The sequence below is a fragment of the Eumetopias jubatus genome, unplaced genomic scaffold (assembly GCF_037043125.1).
Source record: "Eumetopias jubatus isolate StellerSeaLion01/CBP00866 unplaced genomic scaffold, mEumJub1_p1.0 scaffold_3, whole genome shotgun sequence".
Taxonomy (NCBI): Eukaryota; Metazoa; Chordata; class Mammalia; order Carnivora; family Otariidae; genus Eumetopias; species Eumetopias jubatus.
The window spans coordinates 71210439-71226978 of record NW_028274809.1 but is presented as its reverse complement, the minus strand read 5'-3'; the positions used below and the strand labels follow the sequence as shown (position 1 = coordinate 71226978).

General features: G+C 36.7%; 1 protein-coding gene across 1 annotated transcript in view; it reads right to left on the bottom strand.

Moving 5' to 3' along the window:
• The window catches only part of PLA2R1 (phospholipase A2 receptor 1), a 112174-nt gene that overhangs the window by 37451 nt on the left and 58183 nt on the right, over nt 1-16540 (bottom strand). Inside the window, exons 11-12 of the mRNA XM_028113111.2 lie at nt 12538-12710; nt 113-315 (exon numbers count right to left, since the gene is read on the bottom strand). Of these exons, the coding sequence (XP_027968912.1) occupies nt 113-315; nt 12538-12710 (376 nt within the window). The remainder of the gene's footprint in view (nt 1-112; nt 316-12537; nt 12711-16540) is intronic.

Below are 16540 nucleotides of genomic sequence, written 5' to 3'. Positions count from 1 at the left end.
AAGTACCCGCTGTGTGCCAGGCACTGTTCTGGAGTAAGGGAATTTGGGATACGTGGACAAAACTGAAATAATGTTGGTCCCATTGAGAATGCCTAAGTACCCTTGGCATCACCTTGAAGCAGCTGGCCAAGCCAGGCTCTGATTCCCAGTCCAAGTAGCAGGGGTGAAAGGGCCATCTCTCTTCCTGCTCCGTTTTCTCCTGTTTTCCCACTGGTTGCTTACACAGGGACATTGCCTTAAAGTGCCTGCAGTCCTTCACTTCCCAGCGACCAGGTGGACTCCTTCCTCGCAGGACAACACAGCCACCATTGTGGCCTAAAAGCAGAAAACAACACTTTTTAATATACTAGAATGACTAGAACATTTTGTTCTTAGAAAACAGGTCTTTAAGAGTGTTGCACAATTAACATCTCATAATGAAGCACCCACATAAGAACAATAAGGATGAAAATGAATGCTTTCTTAATAGGACCAACTCATTTCTCTTCCTTTCATCTTTGGAGAAAAGAATAGAAGATGGAAAAGTGAGGGAAGAGAGCCTGTGAAGACTGGAATTTGGACATTTGGAGCTCAGATGGCAAATGATAGGAAACTAGGCACTGTTCAAACTGGGGGACTGAAATGTCCTCAAAATTCAACCAAATCCCCAATATTTCAATCAAATGCCAACATTCCTCTACTTTCAGTTACTGAGCTTTTTTTTTAACTGTGCAGAGAAAAATTTCGCCCACCATTTACTGAGCACTTACTCTGTATACTGTGCTTTGAAACCCCATTGTAAAAAATCAACAATGAAAAATGCATAGTGCTTATCCTCTGAGGAATAGATTCGACAGGGAAGATACATAAATGATGGATTCCAGGAGGATTGCAAGGTACATAACAGAAAGCCAAACTCTCCATAGGACAGTGGAGAGAATGAGATAAATTCTATATGTGGTGAAACTCTGGGGGCAGGAATAAGGGCAGACATTAAGGAAAAGGGAAAGACCATCTAGTTCTGGATGAAGCTCTATTCTTTTGTGTATGTTTGAACATATTGGAAAATGAACCACATTTTTCCATAGAAAGAATTTCTATGTTAAGATGCTCATTTGTCATCAAATATATACAACTCATAGGACAGCTAAAAAATACACCTCAAATTTCAGTGAATAGTAGAAAACAATCCCCATTCCAAAAACAGAATACAAATTGAGTAAGAACGAACCTTTTTCCTTGAAGCCAAAGTGATCATTCATTTATCTAAATCAAATTCAACAACAACAAAAACGTGCATCTCTATCTACATACCAGGCTAGTCTGTATGTTAGCTGCTAGAGATAGAAGGACAAAACAAAACAAAGCAAACAAAACCCAACTCTTATTTTCGCACAGAAGAGGCAGAGATACAATTGCATTGAACATAATGTGTGACATACTATACTAAAGGAGAGTTCAGATTTCTGTGGGAGATTCCAGAAGGGGTGATGGAGTCTGCCTCAGGATGTCAGTAAAGGATTTGCAGGAAGTGACATTTGAACTGAATTTTGAAGGATGAAAAGGAGAAGAGTTTTCAAGGGGTGCTGGTAAAAAAAGCAAGCAATTATAGATGCAAGACTCTGACGACTCTGGACCTAAAGGCACTTTAAAAAATATAGTCACTTGGTACAAAATATTTGTCTTGCTTAATTTCCTTCACAAGGAATGGCTTCATTTTTTTTTTTTTTTTAATACAGAGCAACTGGCTCTACCTTGTCAGCAATGGGTGGTTATTTTATGCTCATAGAAAGACTAAAGAGATGGGGAGCGAGAAGAAAGAAGACAGAGGAAGACATACAAAGAGCCTCTCCTAAAGGGATGGAAGAGTTTGTGCAAAAAGAGAAAGAATAGGGAGGCTAAAGAACCAGTGTTTGTGTCTTCAACAATCCTGAGCTCGCACCCCATGTCAGAAACAGGCATCACGGCCATCCACAAGAGGGTCACAGTCCTATGTGTGTGTGCATGCTGATTTGTCAAAGAGACCCACAAAGGTGAAAGTGACCAGTAGTAAACAGGAAAACATGACTAGTATGACTTGTATAGAAGAAAAGTAAGTCAAGAGAGAGAGTTGGTCCATACAAAGGCCATCAGTCAGCTCCACTGGCCAGAAGAGCTAGTTAGTGTTAAAGCTGAATGAATGATTTGGGGCCACGCAGAGGGGAAAGATTATAACATGTAACTGCAATCTGCCAGGAATGGAGCTTTGCAATCCTGTTCAATGTAATTTTGGAATGCAGCTCACGAGCTAGCTGGTCATGAACAATAGAGGAGATGCTGCATACTCTGTGTGATGAGATTCTAATGAAATTGAACTGTGGAAATCCACATGGAAGCCCCAAATGTAATATCGCTAATGGAGTTGCTTTAGTTGAAAGAGCAGGGTAAACATGCACTCCCTCTCAGTGCCTCCATCCTTCCTTCCCCGGCAGCCTTTGACTTGGAGCCTGAAGTCTGGAGTTCTAGTCTCAGCACAAATATTTAGTAACTCAAAACTCAAACAGGTTAATTAATCACAAAAAATGTGGGGATAACATTTCTTTTCTTCTCACTGGTTTTCATGAAGATCAAGTAGAATAAAAGCACCCTGAAAGATAGGAAGGGCTAAAACCAGCCCTATGATGTTGTTTCTATTCTTATTTTGACTTTTCATTACAAAATCTGGGATTTTGTGGCAGGAGTTTTGCCTGCACGTTCAAAGAATTTTTAAAAAGCTCGAATCAGCAAGTTTAAAATGTGGCATACTTTTTTTTGTTTGTCTTGCATTTTGTCTTACCTTTTCACATCAGACAATGATTAAATAGCTCTGGTTTTAGATACTATAGATACTCAACTCATCTTCATTAGTGGAGAAGGAGATGTTTGTGAACTGCTATGAAGATGAAAAGTGCTGTAGGAGTGTTATTGGTATTCTAAAGTGGTTAACTTAATGGAACATTTGACCCAAATTTTAGAATCTCAGCCCCAAAGAAGCAGTAAAGTGGTGTAATAAAGGGAGACTGGGCTAAGGGAGATATAAACCGAATTTATAATCCTATATTGTGGGTATGCTTGCAAAAGCCAAATAATAAAGGTAGGGTGTGGGAAAGAGTGGAGGGAGTTTTTCTCCCCGATAAATTATTCTCAAATTCAATAACTCATTTCCCATTGGAGAAGAAAAACCATCATCTTATTCCTCAGTGATGACTCTCACATTTAAACTGATTCTCCTTACCTGCCTTACCCTCTCTCTATCCCCCTTCACTCTCTCCATCAAACACGAATGGGATAACTTTAGGTCAATTAAGACATTCCAATTCACTATTCTAGTCCTTTCCATTTGGTAAAGCTACCTAACCATATAAATTGAACTGAGCTGGGAAAGCCTCCATCTTTTACCTCCTGATCAAATACCTGAAAGTAGACAAATGAAATCTATTTGTGGCCTCAGGGTAGCAGGGAACTGTAGCCAGGCCTTCAATTATTTTACTTGAGTCTGTCTAGTTATTTTCCCATCCTGCAATAACCCTTTCACATCCTTACTTCTTAGGCCCTGTGCCCTACCCACCCTCCTTCTCTGTCATTTTTTCCTTCTTCATGGAGAAAAGTGATACTATGGGGGTAGCTTCTGTGGAATGCTATATATCTGCCTGATACTGTGTTAGGCATTTTATATGGTCTTTATATGGTCTTTTCTTTATTCAACTTCAAAAACTCTGAGATGGATATTAGCATCTACAGTTTGCTAATGGAGAAACTGAGGCACAGAGGTTTAGTAACTTGCCTAAGGCCACGTGGGGAGGGTTTGATGCAGAATTTGAAAACAGATTTAACTGAATCTACCATGAGACAATGTCAAGGTACAGAGTAGGCAGGCATACAATAAAAAGCTGTTGAATGATCGAATCTTCCCCTCAAATTATGCTCCTCCATTTCCGTGGAACTCCCTCTCATTCCCCGGGTCACATTTCTTTTCTGTGTGTGCTCACAGCCTTTCCTTAAAGATCTACGAACCTATTTTTACCTTGTATGAGTTACTTACATGATTAAAAAAGATATGGAAAGTTCCAAAGAATGCCCACAAATGAGAATAAATTTGTCCTCATTTATGTGGTGGTTCATTTCAGAACTCTGGGAAGCCTTAAACTGGACCCACCTATCTATCTGATGGCTGGACAGGCTTCTCCTTGCTAGGTGGAGTCACTTTCAAGAAAAGCAGATCTGATTTGCTCTCCCAGGATCCCAATTTCCCTGTCATTGGCAGAAGATTTCTATTGACTTGGGACAATTGGGGTAAATGCTCTAGAGTTACCCCATATGAGTGAAACACACCTTTTCTGCAGTGGCATCTAGATCTAGAAACAAAACTTTTTGTCACAAAGCCTGAGTAATAGGTAGATGCAAAATAGTGATCTCAAAGTGTCTCTCCTTCTTTGTACAGACAACTATGAAACTGTAACATAACTTAGAAAAGATTTTTGAGTGTCTTAACAAGAATGGATGCACTTTTTGTCTTTCACTCTACAGCCTTCATTTATATTGAATCTTTAAGTACAAACTACATTTTAGTTTCTAATGCATTAGCGTCCCTAAATAAAAAAGGCCCCATTTTCCCCCTTTAATTAGTGGTACTAGTTAGTATAGATCAAAGCTGGTTTTCCTGTTTTACCTGGATAGTTACTTCTCTTAAAATATCAAGTGGCACAGTCTCTTTGCTATTGTTGTTTTAGTAAAATAGCAGGAAACTATCTCTTTATAAAAATATCCCAGATATGAAGCTATGAAGAAACCCCTAATGAATCAATGGATCTATGCACTAATCATTAGTGGCTGCTAACATTGCAAAAAAGTGAGAAAAGTGAACAATATATGCCTTCAGATAGAATACCAACTTCTTATGAAAAGGTTTTCTAAAAGAAAAGAAAAGAAAAGAAAATCTGAATTATATAATGCCTCTGATTCTAGCTTTTTAAAAATAAAAATGTCAATTTTATGGAAAATGAAGAGGATAGAGTAACATATTAAACAACATACAGGGATTCAGTCAAAAACTTCAGACTGTAGGAAACTCCAGGAAAAATAATCCATTTGCACAACCAAATTTTTAAAAAGTGGCAGGGGGCAAGAAAGAAGGAAACAGAGATTAAAATAGACTTTAAGAGATCTATCAACTAACTGCAATGTCTGAATCTTTTTTGGATCCTGATTCAAACAAACTGTAAAATCCATTATATGATATTTATGAATAATTTAGAAATTTCAGCGTTAACTAAAGATTTATGTTACGAAGTTATAGTTAATTAGTTGTGATAACTGTCTTATATTTATGTTTTTAAAAAAGAAGTCTTTATCTTTTAGGGGTAATATTGAAATATTTGTGGATGAAACAATATGATGTCTGGGCTTTGCTATGACAAAATATGGGAAGTGGGGGAAGTGGGTGAGGGTATAGATGAAACAAGATAGACCATGAGTTCATAACTGATGACATGGGTGATGGGTATATGGCGGGTCATTACACTATTTGGGGAACATAATACAAAGTCAAAAAAAGAGGCAGAACTGCGATTCCACCATGGATGGAATATTTTGATGATATGACATAAGGACAGAGTTTTGGCTAAGTTTATAAAACACAGCAGGCTTCCTGTTCAGTGGTCAATTCATATAGTCAGTTTGGGCTGGATTAAGATTCTGACATGAGAACCAAGTTAATGGATACTTTCATGACAGGCAAGGAAAAAAATGTGATTTAGGATGGTGTTTCTGCAAACTGCAATTTAAAAGAAAAAAGGAAGCACAGAGGCTTTTATATCGCTATTTTCTTCAGAAAAAGATTTACATTTTCACCTTATTCAGAGACAATTTACTCAATGTCAGTCAGCATGAGCAGCCAAACTGAGCATCATGATATTATTTTTGCTTCAGGGAGAACAGGAAAAGAGTAGTGCCACTCAAATAAATTACAGCAGAAACTTATGAATGACAAGGAACTCTGCTTCAGTTCCAGATTTTAGACATCCCAATATGCCCCAAGGAAGGTAACATTAAAAACCAAGATTTTGTCTACTCAAAATGTATTAATTTATTTTGACAGGTATAGACGTTCTTAACAAAATTCCAAAGTATATTAGAAATGAAACCTGAGCTTTTTTTTCTCAGTAATAGTGTGACATGGAACTTTACTATTCTCTGCATTTTAATAATATTCATAGATTTGTAGAATGAGAAGGTTGTCTATTGACTGAATTATGATGTTTCTTGTTTAGAGCCATGCAAAGTCACCAGTTTCTATACACATTTCCCAAACCAATGCTTATACACAAAAAATGTAATTTGTCTTAACTTCACCTTGCAGGCATCTTTAAAAAGCATGGTTTTTTAAAAAATAAATTGCTATGGATTCATAGCAAAATTGAGTGGAAAGTACAGACTTCTCTTATACCTCCTGTCCCAAATACATAAAACCTACCTCACTATTGACATCCCATACCACAATGGTACATTTGTGAAAACTTAGTGACACATCATTACCACCCAAAATCCATGATTTACATTAGGTTTCATTCTTGGTGTTGTACATTCTGTGGTTTGGACAAATGTATAATTACATATATCCACCATTGTAGTACCATATAGAATAGTTTCATTGCCCCCAAATCCTCTGTACTCTGCCTTTTTATCTCTGCTTCCCCTTAACCCCTGCAAACCACTTTTTGCTAGTAATCTTTTTACTGTCCCATAGTTTTGCCTTTTCCATAATATCATATGGTTGGAATCATGCAGTATACAGACTTTTCAATTGGCCTTTTTCACTTAGTAATATGCATTTAAGTTTCATTAAATGTGTTTTAATGGTTTGATAGCTCATTTCTTCTTTTTTTCTAAGATTTTATTTATTTATTTCAGAGAGAGAGAGCGAGCAAGCATGAGTGGGGGGAGGGGAAGGGGGAGAAGCAGACTCCCTGCTGAACAGAGAGCCTGATGTGGGGCTCCATCCATGGACCCCGAAAACATGACCTGAGTAGAAGGCACATGCTTAACTGATTGAATGACCCAGCCACCCCAGACCTTTTGTCCATTTTTAAATCTTGTCCTTCATATTCTTATTGTTGAGTTTAAAGAGTCCTTTGTATATTTTGGATAACAGTTCTTTATCAGATGTGGTTTTTCCAAATATTTTCTCTTAGTCCGTGTCTTGTCTTTTCATTCTCTTGGCATTGTCTTTCCTAGAGCAGAAGTTTTTAGTTTTAGTGAAAATTGTTTCTTTCATGGATTGTGCCTATGGTGTTGTATCTAAAAAGTCATTGCCTTACTCAAGGTCATCTAGGTTTTCTACTATGTTATCCTCTAGGAGTGTTATAGCTTTGTGATTCACATTTAGGTCTATGGTTCATATCAGTCAATTTCTGGGCTCTCTATTCTGTTCTATTGATTTGTTTTCCCCCCTCCCCCCAGTACCACACTGTCTTGATTACTCTAACTTTAGTGTCAGTCTTGAAGTCAGGTAGTGTCCGTTCTCTGACTTTGTTCTTCTACGTCAATATGGAGTTGGCTATTCTGGGTCCTTTGCCTTTCCATATAAACTTTAGAACCAGTTTGTTGATATCCACAAACTAACTTGCTGGGATTTTGATTGAGATAGTATTGAATCTATAGGTGACTTTTTCTATCCATGAATATGGAATATCTCTCGTTTTATTTAATTCTTCTTTGACTTATTTCATTAAAGTTTATAGTTGTCCTCATGTAGATTTTGTACATATTCTGTTAGATTTATATATAAATATTTCAATTTGGGGGTGCTAATGTAAATGATAATATGTTTTTAATTTTAAACTCCACTTGTTCATTGCTGTTATATAGAAAGAAATCGACTTTTGTTCATTAATCTTTTATATTGCAATCTTGCTATAATCACTTATTAGTTCAAGGGATCTTTTATTGATTCTTTCCGATTTTTTATGTAGATGATCTTGTAATCCGTGAACAAAGTTTTATTTGTTTCTTTCCAATCTGTATACCTTTTGTTTTTTTCTTTCTTTTTTTTAAATTAAATTTAATTTTATTATGTTATGTTAGTCACCATACAGTACATCATTAGTTTTTGATATAGTGTTCCATGATTCATTGTTTGCATATAACACCCAGTGCTCCATGCAATATGTGTCCTCCTTAATACCCATCACTGGGCTAACCCATCCCCCCATCCCCTTCCCCTCTAAAACCCTCAGTTTCTTTCTCGGATTCCATAGTCTTTCATGGTTCGTCTCCCCCTCCAATTCCTCCCCTTCATTTTTCCCTTCCTACTATCTCCTTTTTTTTTTTTTTTAACATATAATGTATTATTTGTTTCAGAGGTACAGGTCTGTGATTCATCAGTCTTACACAATTCACAGCGCTCACCATAGCACATACCCTCCCCAATGTCCATCACCCAGCCACCCCATCCCTCCCACCCCCCACCACTCTAGCAACCCTGTTTATTTCTTGAGATTAAGAATTCCTCATATCAGTGAGATTGTATGATACTTGTCTTTCTCTGATTGATTTATTTTGCTTAGCATAATACCCTCTAGTTCCATCCACGTCATTGCAAATGGCATGATTTCAGTTTTCTTGATGGCTGCTAATATTCCATTGTATATATATATATATACCACATCTTCTTTATCCACTCATCTGCTGATGGACATCTTGGCTCTTTCCATAGTTTGCAATGCCTATTTGTTTTAATAACTGTTAGCAAACTAAGAATAAAGGGGAACTTCCTCAACTTTATAACGAACATCTACAAAACCCACAGATATCATACTTAATGGTGAAAAATAAAAGCTTTCCCACTAACATCAAGGAACAAGGCAAGGCAAGGATGTTCCTTATCAACAATTTTTTTTGAAGATTTTTATTTATTTATTTGAGAGAGAGAAAGAGAGCACAAGAGGAGGGAGGGTCAGGGGGAGAAGGAGACTCCCTGCGGAACAGGGAGCCCGATGTGGGACTTGATCCTGGGACTCCAGGATCATGACCTGAGCCGAAGGCAATTGCTTAACCAACTGAGCCACCCAAGCGCCCTCAACACTTCCTTTAAACACTGTAATAGTAGTCCTAGTTAATGCAATAGGACAAAAAAAAGCAAATAAAAGCAAGAAACAACAAATGATGGAGAGGCTGGGGAGAAAGGGGAACCCTCTTACACTGTTGGTGAGAATGCAAGTTGGTACAGCCACTCTGGAAAACAATATGGAGGTTCCTCAAAAAATTAAAAATAGAGCTACCCTATGACCCAGCAACTGCACTACTGGGTATTTATCCCAAAGACACAGATGTAGTGAAAAGAAGGGCCATATGCACCCCAATGTTCATAGCAGCAATGTCCGCAATAACCAAACTGTGGAAGGAGCTGAGATGCCCTTCAACAGATGAATGGATAAAGAAGATATGGTCCATATATACAATGGAATATTACTCAGCCATCAGAAAGGATGAATACCCAACTTTTACATCAACATGGATGGGACTGGAGGAAGTGAAATAACTCAAGCAGAGAAAGTCAATTATCATATGATTTCACTTACTTGTGGAACATAAGAAATAGCATGGAGGACATTAGGAGAAGGAAGGGAAAAATGAAGGGGGAGAATCGGAGGGGGAGACGAACCATGAGACACTATGGAATCCAAGAAAGAAATTGAGGGTTTTAGAGGGGAAGGGGGTAGGGAGATGGGTTAGCCTGGTGATGGGTATTAAGGAGGGTATGTATTGCATGGAGCACTGGGTGTTATACGAAAACAATGAGTCATGGAACATTACATCAAAAACTAATGATGTACTGTATGGTGACTAACATAACATAATAACTAACATAATAAAATAAAATTAATTAAAAAATATATATAAAAAATAAAAAAACAAACAGGCATTGGATTTTGTCATGTGTTTTTCTGCATCTATTGATATGATTATGTGACTTTAAAAATAGCCTGTTGATGTGATGGATTACACTAATTGATTTTTGGTTGTTAAATCATCCTTGTATAACTGGGATAAATCCCATTTGGTTGTGGTGTATAATTCTTTTTTACATTGTTGGATTCAATTTATTAATATTTCATTGAAGATTTTTGCTACTCTGTTCATGAGAGATATTGGTCTGTAATTTTCTTTTCTTGCAATGTCTTTGTCTGATTTGGTATTACGGTAATGCTGGCCTCAGAATGAGACAGTAAGTATTCCCTCTGCTCTGTCTTCTGTAGAAGATTGTAGAAAGCTGGCATAATTTCTTCCTTAAATGTTTAGTAGAATTCACCAGTGAACCCATGTGGACCTGGGTTTGTTTTGAAGGGTTATGAATTTTTGTTTCAATTTCTTTGAAACAATAGCTATAGGCCTACTCCAATAGTTTATTTCTTGTGTGAATTTTGGCTAATTGTATCTTTAAAGGAATGGTCATTTTCATCTGGGTTATCAAATTTGTGGATAAAGAGTTGTTCATAATATTCCTTTATTACCCTTTTAATGTCTCTGGGATCTGTAGTGCTGCTCCCTATTTTGTGATATCAGTAATTTGTGTCTTCTCTCTTTTCTTAGTGAGTCTTGCTACAGGGTTATCAATTTCATTGATCTTCTCAAAGAACCAACTTTTGATTTTATTGATTTTCTTTATTGAGTTCCTGTTTTCAATTTTACTGATTTCTGCTCTAATTCTTATTATTTATTTTCTTTGACCTACTTTGGATAATTTTCTCTTCTTTTCCTAGTTTCCTAACGTAGAAGCTTAGACTATTGATTTTAGATATTTCTTTTTTTCTAATATATGTGTTCAGTACTTTAAATTTCCCCCTAGACATTGCTTTCTCTGCATCTTACAAATTTTGATAACTTGTATTTTCATTTAGTTTAAAATGTTTAAAAATTACCCGAGATTTCTTCTTTGACCCATGTGTTACTTAGAAATGTATTGTTTAATCTCTAAGTATTTTGGAATTTTCCAACTATCTTTCTGTTATTGGTTTCTAGTTTAATTTCACTGTGGCCTGAGGGAAGACACTGTATGATTTCTATTCTTTTAAATTTGTTAAGGTGTGTTTTATGGCCAGAATGTGATCTAACTTAGTGAGCATTTCAGGTGAGCTTGAGGAGAACGTGTAATTTGCTGTTGATGGATTAAGTAGTCTATAGATATCTGATAGAGGGTTATTAAAGTCTCCAACTGTAATAGTAGCTTCATCTATTTCTCCTTCATCTATTTCTCCTATTTCTTCTTCATCTATCTCTCCTGGAGCTATCCAAAACTGCTCTATCAGTTTTTTTCTCATGTATTTTGACACTCTGCTGTTAAGCACATACACATAAAGGACTATTATGTCTTCTTAGAGTAGTGACTCCTTTAACATTATGTAATGTCCCTTTTTTTAAATCCCTGAAAACTTTCCTTGTTCTGAAGTCTGCTCTGTAAAATTAATACAGCTATTCCTGCTTTCTTTTGATTAGTATTTGCGTTGTATATCTTTCTCTACCCTTTTACTTTTAATCTACATGTGTCTTTATATTTAAAGTGGGTTTCTTGCAGTCAACAAACAGTTGGGTCTTGTGTTTTGATCCGCTCTGACAATCTCTGCCTTTTAATTGGTATATTTAGTCTTTTGGCTAATTATTATTACATATTTGATATATGAAGATTATTTGATAGTATTATAATAATATCTATCTTTCCTCAGAGAAGAGCCTGAGGCCCCCTAACCCATTTCCTCCAGAAACAAATTTAGAGGTAACCTATTGCTTATCATTTCTTGGGGTAGCCCTGATTGAGACCCACAAGTAAAAAAGGGAACCAGGTATCCAAGTAGGAACTCATGCTGAGGTAAAGGGGTGTCGAGTCTAGGTTGGTGACCTAAGGACCTAAAGCTTGTTCCACAGGGGCTAGGTCTAGTGTAGTTGTGGCTGAAGCCATTATTTTCTCTGGAGCTAACTAACCTGGCACAGTTTCATGTTGTGGGATCCAGAGCTGAGGTTATGAGAGTGAACTAATAGAGCTCTAACTCTGAAATCCTGGCTAAGTTACCACAGAAGTCCACGGAGGAGATGGATTAATAAGAATGTTATCTAAGTAATGGGTCAGCATTCCACAGCAAAGTGGCAGTGACTGTGGACTGATAGAGGTGCCCATATGTGCCCATTCACAGTGCTTCAAAGTATAACAGACTATTCTGGATGGAGTAAGCCCCTGAGATTCTTGGACAATGACGGGGAGATGGGGAAAAGACTTTAGGAGGAAGAAACTGAACTTCCTGCTAATAAAGGCATACATGGTCATGAGCAATAAATTTAAACCTTGAAACTGTCAAATGTCACATGCATTATACTTTTAAAAATGATCAGCCATATGTCACCCCCTGCGAACCTCTGGTAATTGCTTTAGTTGATTTAGGCATTAAGAAAACATCAAGGAAGCACGGAAGGAGGTGGACCATGCGGTGGAAGGAATTTTGGTCAAAGAAAACAGGAAGGAGGAGTGGTATTATAGTCCCCTCTACTCACGAGGCTGATGTGCATTCCAGTGTGTGTACTGCACCGGCTCAGACTTCTGCCCCCCTCCTGTCTTCCAAGTGTATTCTCCTGTATCATTTTGATCTTGAAGAGCTATCCAAAAATAACTGTCCTTCGTTTTTACCACACTACTGATCAAACTGGTAATAAAAGCCTGTTCAAACCTTAAAAACGGAAAAAGGAAATGGTTATAGTAAGTTTCTGGGCAATAAAAAAATGTCATTAAAGCATAATGAGGTGCACAGAATGGCACCAGAGTAAGCCTTTCTAATGAATTCTTCAGAATGTGGAGCAGAAAAACACTCAAAGACCCTGAACATTACTAATACATGCCAAATGTCCATGCAATTCCTAGAAATAGATGAGTGAGGAGAATTTGAGTCTCAAAGACAAGGCTTAATTCTTTCAAGGAATAGAGTCCAGCTCCACTTTCAGAGTAGAGATGGTAAAGTTCATCAAGCTAGCAATATATTTCTTGGCACAACATGTGCCCTATTTTGTAATTAGGCCACATAGCACATACCTTGCCATAATGTGTGTGCAGTGGGGGACCTGGCAGTGGGCAGGGGGAATGAACATTGCCAACATGGAGTTCACATGTACCCACCCACCACACTTGCCTGGTGATAAGGGAACCAAGATTGGAGTAGCGATTTTATGTTTCCCAAATCGGTATGTTCACAAGCACATGGAGTCCTTGGCTTATTCAAATGTGTTCAGATGTGCACATTCACTGAAGATAAATGTAAAACCTTAGGAACGAAGCCAAGGATGTACACCCACTCATATTTTCCCCACACAGCTGAATGAATTAGTGTTCATTGATTGGTGGCAGCATTCCTTTCCCAACATGAATGCATCAAAAGTGGAATCTGGAAAATTTGTATATATGCTTCCACATGAATATCTAATAGAAAAATGTGAGTATTAAAATTTAAGTAGCATTGAAATTTTAGGCTAAGTTGTAAGCTATCTTCAAAAATTTATTTTCAATGTGTCTGAAGTTTTGAGGAAACACATTTCAAACAGTGGTGACTTTGGTCAGAACTGCTGAGTCAATGAGAAAGGGTAGGCCTGATGAAATTACCTAGGAAACCTAGGAAGGCAAATTAGACTTTTTCATCCAATTCTGGAATTGTTTCATTATCATGCATCCTTAAGTTGCTAAGGGAAACAAAAGCAATGGAGTCAAAGGAAATGGGGGGGGAGGGGAGGAGAGAACACAAAGAAGTAAAATTTTTAACTGCCTTATGAACATCGCTACCAACATTTAGTGCTCTTAGGCATCCATGATACTCATCTTTGCAAAGCATATGGATTTTTATTATGCTTTAGTAAATATTTTCTGTACTCTATTAATAATTGAAATAGCACGCATTTGAAATTAGAAAAGTTCTTTTTAACTAGATTACGGTGGCAGAATTTTATGTAAATATGCTTCAAAAGGAAAGTACATAAAACTAAACATTGTCTAGATGCTACTGTAATTTTCCTTATGCTTCCAGTGGTTCATGCTTTCATAACTCAGGATCTGCTTCTCCTTCTCCCCTCTTAGACAGAGTAGCATTGTTATCATGCCCATCCAGTGCCTTTAACTACTGTCTTAGGAGGCCAGCAAGGCACTACATCATGGAAGCTATGGCCAGACCACCATCACTGTGCTGGTTCTAAACCCAGGAGACATTGCCGGTTCTTCCATTACCTTGTACTGTGGCATTTATTGGCTAATGGAGAGAAAACGTTGTCTGTGAACTTGGCCACGGATATCATTATTCATGACAACATTTTGCTTTTGTTCCCTGTTGGTTTTAGATTTATTTAGTCCACACTGATTTGCTATTTTATCACTATTAATGATTGCTTAAAACAATAGAAACCTTGTGCTTCTTAATTTGGCAAGTATCTTTTAAGTAGTTGCTTATAATGCATACATTAGATTCTAAAACCTTCAAATCAGGACTCTAGTTTTCTTGGTACAGTTTAGAAGATATCATTGTTAATAAAGAAATTCAGCTAATATGTCTTCCTTCTAAATCATATATTCTAAGAACTTAACTCTAGATCACAGCATGCAGCCTTTTGAGTGTCTGTTTTCAACAGATAAAGAAACAAAAGGACATTTTATACTTGTTACCACTCACAATTTGGTTCCAAACACTTAAAAAAAACTGAAAACTCTGGCTCACAGTAATAGAGCAGATAGATGATCTTTTAAGGTCTTTTCTGGCCTGGTGTTTAGAATTCTTCATTTGAGAATATTCCAGAGTTTTTTTATATTTGGTCTTTTTGTCTGGTTTCACTGGATTATATAATTCAAATGTTCTGTGACTTAAGGAGCAAAAAGTAACCATATGTACATGTTTTTATATTATTATTTGAACCAGAATAACATATTATATCTAAAGAATTCAGTAAAGTAAAAATTGGTTTTTTTTTAGAAAAACAAATGATAAAATACTTTGCATACGTGTAACTACTTTTAGAAAAAAAATTTTTCCAATCAACTCCTTAAAAAAGTTAAGAAATCAAATGTGCATTTTCAATGTAAATAAGAAAAATATATCTTGAATTTCCATCAGTTTGATGAGAAATTGTTACTCATGGTGCTAAACATTACATTTTAATTTTAAAAGTGTAATTTGAAGGCAGCAATATATATTTTTGGGATACACTGACAAATTTTTTCATTTCAAAATAAATTTTGCATTTCAGAAAATGCACACTTCAAAAGGAGATATTGTATATTTGAATCTCTAACTGAACATATTTCTTCATCTGTTTAGCCAGTGACAAATATAGCTGAAAGAAAAAAAGATGTTTCTTGTCTGTAACACAACACTTAGCTGACAGCAGTACTTAATGATTATGTTTGTAGGACCTAAAACAAGAGATTGAGAAAAAGTAATGAACTGGATGTAGCTTCACTAGAGAGCTTATTTCAATTAAAAAAAAATTGTGGTAGTTTTACATATAGTGATCCAGTTAGGAGGTATTCAACTTTGAGCTGAATAATTGCAACGGGATTTCTTTTAATAACATAATTGTTAACATTTTTAATACCACATTCAAATAACTGACTCTATTGCTGAATGAATACAAAAATGATAAATTTCTTTCTCTTTCTTTTAAATAAAGAATAAAAATGAATATCAGTAGTTTTAAAATGAGAGAATGCATCATGATTATAACTACATAAGTTTTTGATGGCTTTCCTCAAGAACTAGAAATATTAAGTTTTTGGCTATGGTTTATTGCAAAAGACTAGAAGAGAAATATAGATTTAGAAAAGATACTTAACATATGCACAAGAAATAAGCCTGGAAGAACAAATTCCAAACTGTTAATGGCAGTCACCTCTGTTTACTGTTAACGGGAGAGAAGTGGGAGGGAGGAGGAATGGAGGTGAGAGGACACTTTCACTTTTAGTTTATATTCTTTTGGCTTGCTTGAATTTATACCAATGAGAATATTTTTATTGCATAATTTTAAAGAGATTAACTAAAGTATGTTTTTAAAAAGAAAGTTAGGGAGGCGCCTGCCAGTCCTTAAGCGTCTGCCTTTGGTGCAGGTCATGATCCCAGGGTCCTGGGATCGAGCCCCGCATCGGGCTTGCTGCTCAGCGGGAAGCCTGCTCCTCCCTCCCCCACTCCCCCTGCCTGTGTTCCCTCTCTCGCTGTGTCTCTCTCTGTCAAATAAATAAATAAAAATCTTCTTTAAAAAAAAAAAAAAGAAAGTTAGGGGCGCCTGGGTGGCTCAGTTGGTTGAGCGTCCAATTCTTGGTTTCAGCTCAGGTCATGATCTCATGGGTAGTGGGACTGAGCCTCAGGATGTAAGGCTCCGCACTCAGTGGGGAGTCTGCTTGAAGATTCTTTCCCTTTGCCCCTCCCCCAACTCGTGCATGCTCTCTTTCTCTCTCAAGTAAATAAATAAATCTTTAAAAAATATATAAAATACATAAAAAGAAGAAGAAAACTGCATTCTATTAAAAAAGTGT